This window comes from Bison bison, unplaced genomic scaffold (genome assembly GCF_000754665.1).
Source record: "Bison bison bison isolate TAMUID 2011002044 unplaced genomic scaffold, Bison_UMD1.0 scf7180017864297, whole genome shotgun sequence".
NCBI lineage: Eukaryota > Metazoa > Chordata > Mammalia > Artiodactyla > Bovidae > Bison > Bison bison.
The window spans coordinates 1,775,859-1,791,590 of record NW_011494869.1 but is presented as its reverse complement, the minus strand read 5'-3'; the positions used below and the strand labels follow the sequence as shown (position 1 = coordinate 1,791,590).

The following is a 15,732-nucleotide window of genomic DNA, read 5'->3' as shown; positions in this document are numbered from 1 at the left end:
TTTTTTTTGTTTTTTTTTTTGCCAGTGAGAATGCTATGGTCTGAATGAACCAGAATATTTAGAAGTTAAGCAAGGGGCTTTGCAGAAAGACTGCCTCTGTTGGCTAGGACTTTAAAGCCCTAAGAACAGTGCCTGGTGTAGATTTCTCAACAGGAAAGAGAGAGCAAAGCAGTCAATCCTAAACAAAATCAACCCTGAATATTCATTGGAAGGACTGATGATGAAGCTGAAGCACCAATACTTTGGCCACCTGATGCTAAGAGCTGATTCACTGGAAAAGACCCTGATGCTGGGAAAGACTGAACAGAGGATGAAATGGGTGGATGGCATCACCAACTCAATGAACATGGATTTGAGCAAACTCAGGAAGATAGTGACGGTCAGGGAGGCCCGGCGTGCTGCAGTCCATGGGACCTCAAAGATTCAGACATGACTGAGCAACCGAACAACAGGGTCGGGGCTTGGCTTTCTCAGTACGAGTCAGGGTGGAACCTCGCCCTCACCCTGGACGCAGACTCGGAACTTTCGCCGGCACTGACACCCAGTTCAAACCTGCCATCAGTCCACACACAGTATAAACGCTCCCTAGAAAGATTTTCATTGGCAGAGATGGCAGGCTAATCTCAGATCTATGGTTTGGAGATCTTCCCCTAGGGCACAAAGTGGACTTCTGGGGGTTGTGAAAAGATTTTTTTTCTACTGCTGTCATTCTTGAAAAATATTCACATTAACTTACTAAGCTATCTATTTGTGGGAAACTCAGAAGTAGTATATTCTTTTCCTGGTATCCATGGCTCTGAAGCTCCAATACTTTGGCCACCTTATGCTAAGAGCTGATTCATCGGAAAAGACCCTGATGCTGGGAAAGATTGAAGGCAGGAGGAGAAGGGGACGACAGAGGATGAGAGGGTTGGAAGGCATCACTGACTAAATGGATATGGGTTTGAGCAGGCTCCAGGAGTTGGTGATGGACAGGGAAGCCTGGTGTGCTGCAGTCCATGGGGTCTCAAAGAGTCGGACATGACTGAGTGACTGAACTGAACTGAATTTGATGTTAAGATATTAAAACTAATTTTACTTGTTTCTTTTTTTTTCCCCAAATGTGGCTACTCAAAGATGTTAAATTATCTTTCTGACTTGCTTAATATTTCCATCAGACAGGGTGCTTAGGGCTGGTGCACTGGGATGACCCTGAGGGATGGGATGGGGAGGGAGGTGGGAGAGAGGTTCAGGATGGGGAACACATGTACACCCGTGGCTGATTCATGTTAATGTATGACAAAAACCACTACAATATTGTAAAGTAACTAGCCTCCCATTGAAATAAATAAATATTAAAAAATTTCCACCAAGCAGACTCTAAGGATGTTTTTTAAGTTTTTAAATTTTTATTTTATATTGGAGTATAGTTGATTTATAATGCTCTGTTTCAGGTATATAGCAAAATGATTCAGTTATACATATAAATATAACTGTTCTTTTCCCATATAGGTTATTACAGAATATTGAGTAGAGTTCCCTGTGCTATAGAGTAGGTTCTTATTGATTACCTACTTTATATATAGGCAGGTTCTAAGGTAGTTTTTTTTATTTCTTTATTATTTCTTTACTTATTTTTATATGTTTGGCCACAAAATAGAAAAGCAGGACCTCAGTTCCCCAACCAGGGATCAAACTCATGCCTGCTACAGTGGAAGCGTGGAGTCCCAGCCACTGAACCTCTGGGGAAGCCCCAGGCCCTAAGGTTTGACCAGGGTGTTCTATGCCTGAGAATGGGCAGAGGGACAAGAATGATTAGAGACATACAGGTCAAAGAAGTGAGAAGCCAAGTTATAGAAGAGATCATCCATGTACAACTAGCGGGAAGCTGCTGTACAATACAAGAAGCCCAGCCTGGTGCTCTGTGATGACCCAGAGAGGGAGGCTCAGAGGGAAGGGGCAAATGCGTACTTACGGCTAATTCACGATGATGTACGGTAGACACCAAGGCAACACTGTAAGGCAGTTATCCTCCAATTAAAAAGAAAAAAGAAAAATCATCCATGTAGAAATCGAAACCATCCAAAATGACAGGGATAAATGTTGGGAGAGACACAAGCCATGTGCTTAAAAAATTTAAGGAATGAGAGGCATCCAGGAGAAATATCAGGTGGTATGATCTAAAGCGGGGGCTTCCCTGGTGGCTCAGATGGTAAAGAATCCGCCTGCCAATGCAGGAGTCATGGATTTGATCTCTGGGTTGGGAAGATCCCCTGGAGAAGGACATGGCAACCCACTCCAGTATTCTTGCCTGGAGAGCCCCATGGACAGAGGAGCCCGGCAGGTACAGTCCACAGGGTCGCAAAGAGCTGGATGCAACTGAGCGACTGAACGACAAATAAGAATGATCTAAAGGGTACCTGTGCCCGCCCCCTCCTGCAGACAGTGAGCACCCAACAGGGAATAACTCACCTCAGGTGCTGTGTATGCTATGAACTGGATTCTCCAAGGCCTCACCCAAAGGTGAGACCATCTCTAGGGAATGCGGTACACGGTCCAGGCTCAGGGACATCAGATTCTGGTTATGAACAATAGACTTGAACACGTCTTCAAACCGGGTACCCACCGAGACATAGGTCAACCTGCAGAAAGACAAAACCGCGGGAGAGTTGCAGCCTCGGTCCCACACAGAGTATGCGCCTCTTCTCTGTGTCATTCTTCCTGCCCTCCCTCTTCAGGCCAAAACAGATTCTCAGCGTTTATCCCATGTTGCTCTCCGCCTCAGACTCCCAGCCAGGTCAGGGGATGTCTGTTAATTTCAAAGTCAGGTTGTCCAAGGACCTACTGTAGAGCACAGGGAACTCTGTTCAATATTATGCATCACTTTAAATGGGAAAAAAGAATTTGAAAAGGAATAGATATGTATTTCTTGGACTGCAAGGAGATCAAATCAGTTAATCCTAAAGGAAATCAATCCTGAATATTCATTGGACGGACTGATGCTGAAGCCTGAAGCTCCAATACTTTGATTATCTGATGCAAAGAGTTGACTCATTGGAAAAGACCCTGATGCTGGGAAAGAGTAAAGGCAGGAGAAGGGGATGAGAGAGGATGAGATGGTTGGATACCATCACTGATTCAATGGACATGAACTCGGGCAAACTCCAGGAGATGGTGAGAGACAGGGAAGGCTGGTGTGCTGTAGTCCATGGGGTTGCAAAGAGCCGGATATGACTGAATGACTGAACAATGACAACAGGAGAAAAGAACTTCCCCGCTGATCATCTCAATGTCAGATAACCATTTGTAACACAAGCTATGTATGAAGAATATTCTATTCGATCTATACCAGGCTCTGATAGGAAGCCTTTCAAATATGGGGAGATGGGGACTTCCCTGGTGGTCCAGTGGCTAAGACTCTGCACTCCCAATACAGGGGGCTCAGATTCAATCCCCAGTCAGGGAACTAGGAACCACATGCCATCAGTAAGAGCTCGCATGCCACAACTAAGGCTTGGTGCAGATAAATAGATGCGTGCATGCTCGGTCAGTCCTGTCCGACTCTTTGTGACCCCACGGACTACAGCCCACAAGGCTCCTCTGACCATGGGATTTCCCAGGTAAGAATTCTGGAGTGGACTGCCATTTCCTTCTCCAGGGGATCATCCCTACCCAGGGATGGAACCCACATCTTCCTGCATTGGCAGGTGGATTCTTTACCACTGAGCCACCTGGGAAACCCAGAGATGGAAGGGGGTAACTATTATTCCCGGGGGAACATCTGAGGTGGGGTAAACCAGCACCTACCAGAGTATCTGAAGGCGACAGCAGGGATGTTTCAGAGCTTTCACAGGATCCGTTCTGACACGTCATCAAGGTCACTGTTACGGATTTCCAGCTCCCAGAGGCTCTCCTTAGTGTGCAGTAGGTTGCAGAGGTCTCTCCAACAGGCAAGGGTCCTCATTGTACTACTTGGAGGAAAAACATCATTCTCTAGAGGAACAAATTCAACTCCAGCCATTTCAAAGATAACACCTACTCTAAAATATCTTCTCAGGGAATTCTCTGGAGGGCCAGTGGTCAGGACTCTGCACTTTCACTGCCGAGGGTGTGAGTTAGAGTCTTTGTTGGGGAACTAAGATCCCACAAGTTGTGTGGCTTGCAGACAGGCAAATAAGTAAGTAAATGAATAAGGGACCTTCCCTGGTGGTCCAGTGGTTAATAATCCTCCTTGCAATGCAAGTGACATGGGTTCAATCTCTGGTCCGGGAAGATCCCACGTACTGCAGAGCAACTAAACCCATGCACCACAACTATTGAGCCTGCACTCTAGAGCCCGGGAGCCACAGCTACTGAGCCCAAGTGCTGCAACCACTGAAGCCTGAGCGCCCAAGAGCCTGCGCTCCGAAACAAGAGAAGCCACCACAATGAGGAGCCCGTGCACTGCAGCTGGAGGGGAGCTCCCACTCGCCACAGTGAGAAAAGCCCGCACAGCAATGAACACCCAGCACAGCCAAAAACAAAATAAATAAATAAATCTTAAAAAAGTAAATAAGTACATAAGTAAGTAAATAAAATATCTTTGGAGAGTGCCTGTTACCTGACTCAGACTTAATACTTGGAAGAAATAAAGTATGGTGAAGTGTGAAAGACGATAGACCCACAAAAGCATCAGTAGTCACTGCGTCTGTAGGCAGGCGAGATACAACTTATGGAGGGCAGCGTCTTTGAGTGTGAGGATGCTCATTATTAAGAAACATCAATATGAATGACACACGTTGCACGTTACCTACAACTATGAACATCTCTAAGAAATTCGCAAGCATGACTCGTACAACTATGAACATCTCTAAGAAATTCATGAGCATGACTTCAGTTCCTCTGCACAACTGAAAAGCAGAGGTCAAACCAGTGATTCTTAAAGAAGGGACGTTTTGGACACTTGGCAATGTCTGAGGATATGTTTTATCATCACCACTGGAGAGAGGGAATAAGTTCTAGTCTTTTCTTGTGGGTAGAGGTCAGTGTTACTACTGAACAGGGCAGTCCCTGACCACAAAGAATTATCTGGCTCAAAATGTCATTAATATTGACATTTAACCCAGAAACCCTGAGTTAAACAGAAATAGAGAGATTTTAAAAATCATTGGTTCAGTAAGAGACTAGATCAATTTCTTCATGGCCTTCAGTCTCTTGTTATAGTCAACAAGCAGTAGAATTATGGGCAGGCCTTAGGAATACAGGAATGAGCAACTTTTTTTAGAGGACTCCACCTGTGCCCAGACACACTGACACATGTATCCCAGTGTTCATCGCAGCATTATTCTAGGACATGGAAGCAACCTATATGTCCATTGACAGGTGACTGGATAAAGAAGTTGCGGTACATATATACAATGGAATATTACTCAGCCATAAAAAGGAAAGCATTTGAGTCGGTTCTAATGAGGTGGATGAACCTAGAGCTATTATACAGAGTGAAGTAAGTCAGAAAGAAAAAAATATATCATATATTAACACATATATATGGATCTAGAAAGATGTTACTGATGAACCGATCTGCAGACCAGGAGAGAGATGCAGACACAGAGAACGGACTCGTGAGCACAGCAGGGGAAGAAGAGGGTGGGACGAACTGAGAGAATAGCATGGAAACATACGTTACCATGTGGAAAATCGGATAGCCAGTAGGAATCTGCTGTATGACACAGGGAGCTCAAATCCAATGCTCTGTGATGACCAAGAGGGGCGGGATGGGGTAGGAGGTGGGGGGGGAGGTTCAAGAGAGAGGAGACATATACGTATCTACAGCTGATGCATGTTGCTATATGGCAGAAACCAACAGAACATTGTAAAGCAATTATCCCCCAATTAAAATAAATTTAAAATATTTAAGTAATAATTCATTTCAGTTCAGTCACTCAGTTGTGTCCAACTCTTTGCGACCCCATGAACCGCAGCACGCCAGGCCTCCCTGTCCATCACCAACTCCAGGAGTCCATCCAAACCCATGTCCATTGAGCCGGTGATGCCATCTAGCCATCTCATCCTCTGTCGTCCCCTTCTCTTCCTGCCCTCAATCTTTCCCAACATCAGGGGCTTTTCCAATGAGTCAGTTCTTGGCATCAGGTGGCCAAAGTAATAATTTAAATCCTTAAAAATTTTTTTAAAAAAGAAAGAAAAGAAAACTCACCTGGAAGTTAGCCTTTTTGGCTGTTTGTCTTTAAAGATGTACTGAATACTCAACTCAGTTTTCTGTAGAAAATGGCAATGCTCCAGACAATATAATGAAACGAAGAGATCTTTGTGTTTTTGAATATAAGTGGTAACTTCTAAAATAGAGCCCGTTATCCGTTTTACAAATTCTTCATCCTGATTCTCAACGAGACAACAGAACAGAGGCATGTGGTGCTCCACTGCTTTTGGATTATCACCCAAATTATTTCATTTTCTCTAGGAAGTACTGATTAAATTCTCCTGTCAACAGGTGATAGTCAAAGGCTGTCTCAAAAATTTTTCTCATTAAGAAGACCGAAAACAGAAGTAATTACCAGGCTAAAGTCATTGTGTCTTTCTCTTCTCTCTTTATACAATTCACAGATGGAAGGAATCGGACACTCAGTTAATATCAGCATATACGCTATGGATGTACAACTCCTGGATTTTCAAGTGTACGAACATGTGATGGTCTTTATGGTTGCTGCTTGGCAAAAGAATCTTCAGGGCCTTCAACTCAGGAATATGAGCAGCAGTAAACCCAGCACTCCCGAGGTCCCCATTACTAAAATGCAGGATGACACAACCCTTCCAAGGCCAGCAAACACTGGCATTCCAGGAGGACTCGGCAGCACCGACAGGCACTAACTGCAGCCTTCCATGCCAGTGTGTTGGCAAGAAAGCAGGCATATAAGTCAGTGAGCATTTGGCATGAGAATTTCCCATCATCCTGTCTCCATCTGCCAACTTAGGTCCATGCAAGTGGCCCAGCATAAGCTGGGCACGTGGCACAGGTCCACAAACACATCCTTCTCTTGCACCAGCCTGAAGGCGGTCAGGGCCTTCCATCTGTCCTTGAAGAATAAGGTGAAGTACTTCCTCCTCTTTTCGTTGGGGAACTTCAGGGTCACGGAGTAGTTGTTCTCCTTTGTGAATGCTCTCCTGGCAGCCTCATGTTCGGGCCGGGAGGGGACAAGGAATGAGGAGCCTGGCACCATCTTTCTTTTCACCAAACAGGACAGGAGCAGTGGCAGCGACACCTGCTTTCTGCTGTCGCCGCACACGGCGGATTCACGGTCGACGGTCAGATCAGTCTCCACGTTGTCCATGTCCTTGAGGACGAAGAGGAGCTTCCTAGGATTGGACAGAATGGGAAAGCAAGAGAAGCAAAGATCAGAATCCAACGGGAGCCTGGCCACTGGGTCAGTCCTTGGCAATCAGCTCAACCAAGCTGCACGCAGCCATCAGATCTATGTTGTGAGAAGGGAGATGAACTGTGTACAAGAGGACGCCTTCCCAGATGTCCCCGTGTGTCCACTGTAACAGCATTACTTTACAATCATCACTTTGCCAGCAGCCTTCTCTCCCACCAGGAACACGTTCCAGCCCTTTCAATATCGTTACTAGGATTATACACAGCATTAAGTATGCTGAGACCACCGACTATCATTTCTTGGTAGAACTTATCGTGAACTTTTTCAAAAAGGCATTTTCTCCCACTAGGGGAGGGTTTTTTCCCTTGAGGAGGACTTCATAGCTTTCTTTGATACCTAAGTCAACGAGCACAGGGCAGAAGAAATATAGAACAGATTAAAAATTCAATGTACAAATATTATATACATATGTCCTGTCTTTGGCACCTGGAGCCTCCCGCACCTCAGGTTCTCATACTGCCCAACCCAGTGTCAGGCTGACTGAAGCCCTCCTCTTGGCTCCTATGGGCAAAGTGTGGAGGCCTCCTTCACTGATGCTCCAAAAGCAAAGATCAACAGGTGTCCAGGTGTGTGTTAAAGATGTATCCTCCATCAATACATTTAGCTCCTGGGGGTCCCCACCGAATCCAAAGGCCTGAGACACAGAAGCCACTCCAAGCTCACAAAGAGGGCTGCAGCACCCAGCCCCCAAGCCCTGACGGAAGACTAGCGCTCTGAATAAAGAGGGCCTGGTCACCAATACTTCACTGACAGCCTTGTGAATGTGGGTAATACGGGGAAGATAGAAAACAATTCAGAGTCTAGCCTGAATCATTCTCCTGCTGGCCAGCTCCACGTCCCAGGGCTTCAGATGCCTGAGACTGCTCAGAGGGCTCCCATCCAGGTGGAGCAGCCCCAGGGACAGAGGGCACATGGAGGACCTTTCCCAGGACCTGAGTCCTCTAGCGCCAGGTTACACGAGAGCTGAAATAAGAGTCCCCAGGACTCCTTCAAGCAAAACACAAGGGTCTAGAGAAACCTCGGGGCTTACACGAGACAAATGTTTATCAGATGATTTAAAAAGAAGGGTGAATGTGGAACATATTCTCAGTAGTTATGAAAATGTTAAGTTTGAACACGCAAGCAACTGCAATATTGCTCCATCACAGGGAACATGGAAAGTGTTTTCTTCAGCTCCGAATTCCCACATCTCTGCTGAAATTCCTCATCTTTACACCCATTTTCCCCTTCTTTTCCTCTAAGCTATTTGATGTATTTGTAATAGTATTCCATTTTATTTCTTTATTATTTCTTTGGTCGTGCTGGGTTGTCGTTGCTGTGCATGGGCTTTCCCTAGTTCCAGAGACAGGGGCTACTCTTCATGCAGCGCGTGGCTTTTCACTGTGGTGGCTTCTCTCGCTGCTGAGCACAGGCTCGGCTCTAGGTGCACGGGCTTCGATAGTTGCAGCACGCGGGCTCGGCAGGTGTGGCTTGTGGGCCGAGTGCACAGGCTTCAGTAGCTGAAGCTCACGAGCTTAGTTGCTCCGCAGCATGTGGAAACTTCCCCAGATCAGGGATAAAACCTGTGTCCCCTGCTCTGGCAAGTGGATTCTTATCCACTGTCCCACCAGGCAAGTCCTATAATAGTTTTTAAAGGCTGTGTCTTTCAATTCAAACATCTGGGTCATCTACAGTTCTAGTAGTGGCCATTCTTTTCTCTTGATTATGGTCACAGTTCCCATGTCCTATATACCACGTTTTTTGTTTGGTGTTTTTTTTTTTTTTTTTTTTTTTACATCTTAAGCTGTATGTCCCATCACTTCATGGGAAATAGATGGGGAAACAGTGGAAACAGTGTCAGACTTTATTTTTGGAGGCTCCAAAATCACTGCAGATGGTGACTGCAGCCATGAAATTAAAAGACGCTTACTCCTTGGACGGAAAGTTATGACCAACCTAGATAGCGTATTCAAAAGCAGAGACATTACTTTGCCAACAAAGGTCGGTCTAGTCAAGGCTTTGGTTTTTCCAGTAGTCATGTATGGATGTGAGAGTTGGACTGTGAAGAAAGCTGAGCGCCAAAGAATTGATGCTTTTGAAGTGTGGTGTTGGAGAAGACTCTTGAGAGTCCCTTGGACTGCAAGGAGATCCAACCAGTCCATTCTAAAGGAGATCAGCCCTGGGTGTTCTTTGGAAGGAATGATGCTAAAGCTGAAACTCCAGTACTTTGGCCACCTCATGCGAAGAGTTGACTCATTGGAAAAGACTCTGATGCTGGGAAGGATTAGGGGCAGGAGGAGAAGGGGACGACAGATGATGGGATGGATGGATGGCATCACTGACTCGATGGACGTGAGTTTGAGTGAACTCTAGGAGTTGGTGATGGACAGGGAGGCCTGGCGTGCTGCAATTTACGGGGTCGTAAAGAGTTGGACATGACTGAGTGACTGAACTGAAGCTGTATGGTGTATATTAAAGAACAGAAGAGAAGGGAGAAGACCACCCCTACTTCCCATAGGGCTTTGAGACTCAATACAAAAACAGAGGTCTCTTCACTTTCCAGTCCATCCCAGTTCATTTGGGGTGATTTTATATCAGCTCCTTCTCCTTCCCAGTTCCCCACATTTTGAACTAGCCTGGACACACACATATGTAAACACACAGCTCTTCAGCCAGGAGCCAATGACAACTCCCCCAAAGTTAAGCACAAGTAAGGAGAAATAGGAGCTGCATGCACACACGCCCATGAAGCCCACAGAGGTTTCCCTATAAATCCTTCAAGTGCCTCAAGATCTACCCTACACATCCACCAGAGACCTCTTAAGACCCCAAAGAGCCTCCTGTGTGTTCAGATGTTGTTGTTTAGTTGCTCAATCGTGTCTCTTTTGTGATCCCATGGACTGTAGCCCTCCAGGCTCCTCTTTCTGTGGGTTTCCCAGGCAAGAGTACTGGAGTGGGTTGCCATTTCCTTCTCCAGGGGAGCTTCCTGACCCAGAGACCAAACCTGGGTCTCCAGCATTGCAGGTAGAAATCTTTACCGCTGAGCCACCAGGGAATCCCATGTAGATACTGCATCATGAAAACCAAAACCAAGCATTTCCCAGGGGGTTCAGCTCAGCATGAAGTTTCTTCAGGGAACTGGGCAGATCTATAAAAGTTGCATTTTAGACCTGTGGGATCAAGGTAGCCTTGAAGTGTGACATCTGGATGTTGACTGAGTGATCTGGCTTTCAGACACTGCAATTTGACCACACATGACATGTATTATAGTCCTTGCTATTCAAAAACCTAAATGGCTGATCTGAAATTGATTTAGAGCGTGGCACTGCCTCTTGACCAGAGAGATTGACATGGCATCCTCCTTTACACGCCAGTTCTTTGCTTCTTGTAGCTAAAACACCCAGTTACCCAGCAGGAGAGGGTTTGCCTGAAAGAAACGTCCAGTGTCCACGCTAGGACCTTACTGCCTAGTCTCTTCAATCTCCCAGAGTGGGCAGTGACACGAGTAAGCCTAAAGAATGATCGCTGGGGCCGCTGTGTCCAGGTCACCCTAGCACCACCACCATTCCCAGCTCCTCTTGTCCATATGCCACATCTGGACCAGTTTACAGACCAGAGGCAAAGCAGGGCCAGGGATGTTCATAACCTTGAGCCTGAGGGACTTTCAGCTTTGTAGGGAGGAAGATAATAACCCTCATTTCTCAAACTGTGCTATCTATGCCACGCCACTGAACATGGGCATCATCTCACTGGGTGCTCACAGGCACCCTAGGAAGCAGGTACTGCTGCCAACCCATTGCAGACAAGGCCTTCCTGTTGTAGAAAAGCAGCATGGACAGGCCTTATCCCTCTTTAGTCATTTAAAGGAAACACAGAATAAAAATTTACAAATATGTGTATGAATGTGTATATACACGTGTATCTATGTATATACACATATATAAGTATGTACAATATATAAAATAACATGCTGACTTTTTTGAACTTTGAGGATTGCAACTTTCATTGAAATGAAAGCTTTCCATGCTCTCACTGCAGGTGTGCTGGTGTTTCTTCAGGATCATTACCTTTTCTTACATTTAAAAGAATGGCAGAAATTCTACTAGTAACGATGTCTTTCTTTAATCCAAAAGTGGAGGAAAGGAATGCAGAAAAAAAATTTTTTTCCACTGTATTGTCAGAGGCTGTTAGATAAATTATTTCTATTGATTTAGTTGTGTTTATTTACAAGAAGTGTCCTAATTTTCATGGATATGCACTTATTTAATAGCTGAGGCTTAATCTTTTTGACTTTGCATATGAAATTTTCTTTGAGTGCTCAATCTAATAGCCTGAGTGTCTTAAAGCAGCAATCAAAAGAAACTTGTACAAATATAACAAAATGTTAACTGTATAATCTAAGAGCATAAGAATAGTCACTATAGACTTCTTTCCATTTTTCTGCATATTTGAAGTTCTTTACAATAAGTTGTTCAGGGATAGGGGAAAGTCACCTGCATGATACTAACAAAGCTTGACTTCCCATGGATCGCTTGCAAGGCTGCTAGTGGGAAAAACGGGTATCCGTGTTTCAAAGCTATAAAGAAAAAATTTAAGGAAGTCTTATTTTCACTGAGTAAAATTTAGAAAATGGACAAAAAAAGAATCTCTCACAAGTTCACTTACACAGGTATAGAAACTTTCAGTATATTATTATAGTTCTTTTCAATCCTTTTTGTGTATATACTATTTGTGCTATTTGGTTATATACTTTAATATTTTGAACACTTTTTAAAAATAGAACGTCATTTGATTAATGGCTACATGGTATTCCATGATATAAGTTATATAAAGATACCATACTATAGTTTCCAAACTTATTCAACAAAATCACCTGGGAAAATTCTTTGCTGCTGCTAAGTCACTTCAGTCGTGTCCGACACTGTGCGACCCCATAGACGGCAGCCCACCAGGCTCCCCTGTCCCTGGGATTCTCCAGGCAAGAACACTGGAGTGGGTTGCCATTTCCTTCTCCAATGCATGAAAGTGAAAAGTGAAAGGGAAGTTGCTCAGTCGTGTCCGACTCCTAGCGACCCCACGGACTGCAGCCTACCAGGCTCCTCCGTCCATGGGATTTTCCAGGCAAGAGTACTGGAGTGGGGTGCCATTGCCTTCTCCCCACCAACTAAATAAGAATCTCCAGTGATGGCAAAGAATATGAATTTTTGAAGCTTATCCTGTGATTATAATGCATTTAATTAACCTAATTAATTAGCACATACTTCATTTGTTTAATCCCTTATTTTCAAAAGTTTTCAAATTTCTGCTAAACAACAATCACAATAACATACCTGTAAGGACAGGTATCTCTCTGCATACATATACAATTATTTCCTAAGGACAATTAAGTAGTTTGTTTGCTTTTTAAAAAGAATTTAGTAATCAGGGACTATGGAATAACTGCAGTTCAGGGAGTGCTCACGCCACCACAATCATAGAATTCTACAGGAGACTCATCTAGGGTCAACTGGAAGTTAAAACTCCTAACAACCCTTGAAAAAGTCCTAAAAAACTGAGGTTTGCCTTCTCCCTTATCTCCATAATCACAAAGGTCCTGCTCAAAAGGGCCTGCTTGCGTATAGCTCTGAAATTGGCTCTTGCTATCTTCTGCTGTTGTATGCTGTTTTAAAATACAGATATGTTAGTTCACTTTGTGTGGATCACAACAAACTGTAGAAAATTCTTAAAGTGATGGGAGTACCAGACCACCTTATTTGTCTCCTGAGAAACTTGTATGCAGATCAAGAAGCAACAGTTAGAACTGGACATGAACAAGGGACTGGTTCCAAATTGGGAAAGGGGTTTGTCAAGGCTGCATATTGTCACCCTGCTTATTTAACTTATAGGCAGAGTATGTCATGTGAAATGCTGGGCTGGATGAATCACAAGCTGGAATCAAGATTGATGAGAAAAATGTCAACAACCTCAGATAAGCAGATGATACCAATCTAATGGCAGCAAGTGAAAAGGAACTAAAGAGCCTCTTGATGAGGGTGAAAGAGGAAAGTAAAAAGCTGGCTTAAAACTCAACATTCAAAAAATCAAGATCATGGCATCTGGTCCCATCACTTCATGGCAAATAGATGGGGAAAAAGTGGAAGCAGTGACAGATTTTATTTTCTTGGGCTTCAAAATCACTGCAGACAGTGACTGCAACTATGAAATTAAAAGATGCCTGCTCCTTAGAAGGAAAGTCATGACAAACCTAGACAGTGTATTCAAAAGCAGAGACATAACTTTGTCAACAAAGGTCTGTATAGTCAAAGCTATAGTTTCTCCAGTAGTCATGTATGGAAGTGATAGTTGGACCATAAAGGAGGCTGAGCAAAGAAGAATTAATTCTTTCAAACTGTGGTGCTGGAGAAGACTCTTGAGAGTCCCTTGGACTGCAAGGAGATCCAACCAGTCCATCCTAAAGGAAATCAACCCTGAATATGCATTGGAAGAACTGATGCTAAAGCTGAAGCTCCAATACTTTGGCCACCTGATGGGAAGAGCCAACTCACTGGAAAAGACCCTGATGCTGGGAAAGACTGAAGGCAAGAGGAGAAGGGGGTGGCAGAGGATGAAATGGTTAGAGAGCATCACCAACACAAAAGACATGAATTTGACCAAACTCCAAGAGATAGTGAAGGACAGAGGAGCCTGATGTGCTAAAGGTCGCAAAGAATCAGACCCGACTTAGCAACTGAACAACAAGGAATGATAGTTCACATAACTAACCCCAAGAGCAGTTTCTTAAACTTAGTCCCAGAGATTCCTAGGTATTTTCAGGGGTCTGCAAGTGCAACACATTTTGGTTTCAATGCTGTTTCCATTTTGGTGGCAATATACATATAAGGTAAATGCTAGACAAGTCACCCAATATCAGGGCCTGCAGTCTAATGTTTAATATCAAATGACACAAGGTCACCACTCAAAGAAACTTAAGCCAATGTTTCTAAAACTAGAATGTATGGACATACTCCCAGGGTTCCTTGAGAAAACTTTTCCTTTAAAGGGAGCAATGGCACCCCACTCCAGTACTCTTGCATGGAAAATCCCATGGACGGAGGAGCCTGGTAGGCTGCATTCCATGGGGTCGCTAAGAGTCGGACACGACTGAGCGACTTCACTTGCACTTTTCACTTTCATGCATTGGAGAAGGAAATGGCAACCCACTCCAGTGTTCTTGCCTGGAGAATCCCAGGGACGGGGGAGCCTGGTGGGCTCCCGTCTTTGGGGTCACAGAGTTGGACACGACTGAAGCAACTTAGCAGCAGCAGCAGCATACCGTACTGAAAACTGAGAACCACCTGCTTAGAAGAAAAGTGTCATACTGCTTTTCCTTCCAGAGCAGCACCCAGCCCAGGCTCAGCACTGGGCAAAAGTTCAGGCTGCATGATTCTGTGCACCATCGGATCACTTGTAAGAGATCTCCACCAGGCCTTCCAGCCACATTTCTTGAACCCATCTCCAGGGCAATAATAATCCATTCCTTGCCTTTTACCTTATTGACAGAACCTAGTATTTCAGAGACCATCAAGCCCAACCCCACTCACAGTACACGGGAAAAGTGAGGCCCCGAGGTGGAAAGTGCCTTAAGCGAGATCACACAGCTAGCCTGCAGCAGAGACAAACAAGAACTTCCTACCCCAACTTCCGTGCCTCCGCTGACCCTGTAGAGAGCACTGATTAGGGATCGTACAGAACTCATTTCCTCCACCACCACCACCATCCCCAAACCCATTTCCACCCTCCTCGCGTCCCCAACCTCCCTCCGTCCTCTCCAAGTCGACTCGTCTCGCTCTGTTCCAGGACTTCACAAACTCCACACTCCCCAACTCCAACCCTATTGCTTCTGGCAGTCCCTCGCCTACAAAACACACAAACTGAGAGAAAGCCATTAGACAGCGACTCGGTCGATCCACAGTACTCCGCGCGCGGGGATCCGCCCCGACGCGCAGGCGTCATCCTAAATCGGCGCGCGTCGGTGACGTCACGGGCGGCGCCACCCCTGAGCTAGGAACCCGAGACTCCAGCTCCGAGTAGCAGGTCGTTCGCCTGACAACCTGCTTCCCGCGCGACTTCGAGCACAAGGAACGTCTGCGCCACAAACTTGGACGAGAGAGGCTCTAGTGGTCGAGGGCTGCTGAAGAAAGTAGAGACGGGTGAAGAGTGAGCGACGCCTGAAGGAGACGTCAGCAGAGCGCCCCGGAAGCGGTCCGAGAATGACGAGTAAGCCGGGTTGAGGGCCACGAAACTGGAGAGGTGTGGGGTGTTAGAGAGCCGGAGACTAGGCCTCGGTATTGGTGGGTGACAGGGT

At 45.3% G+C, this 15,732-nt stretch overlaps 1 protein-coding gene and 1 pseudogene across 2 annotated transcripts in view; one reads left to right on the top strand and one right to left on the bottom strand.

Annotated features, from left to right (window-relative positions):
• Positions 1-2,452: 2,452 nt before the first annotated feature.
• On the bottom strand, positions 2,453-8,322 carry LOC104996741 (annotated as a pseudogene).
• Positions 8,323-14,715: 6,393 nt separating this feature from the next.
• Positions 14,716-15,732, top strand: part of POP4 (processing of precursor 4, ribonuclease P/MRP subunit (S. cerevisiae)) — a 17,997-nt gene continuing 16,980 nt past the window's right edge. Inside the window, exon 1 of one of the 2 annotated variants that reach the window (XM_010850895.1) lies at positions 14,716-15,644. In XM_010850895.1, coding sequence (XP_010849197.1) covers positions 15,638-15,644 — 7 coding nt within the window. In that variant the 5' untranslated portion in view covers positions 14,716-15,637. The remainder of the gene's footprint in view (positions 15,645-15,732) is intronic. The other variant, XM_010850893.1, reaches the window with a different exon arrangement.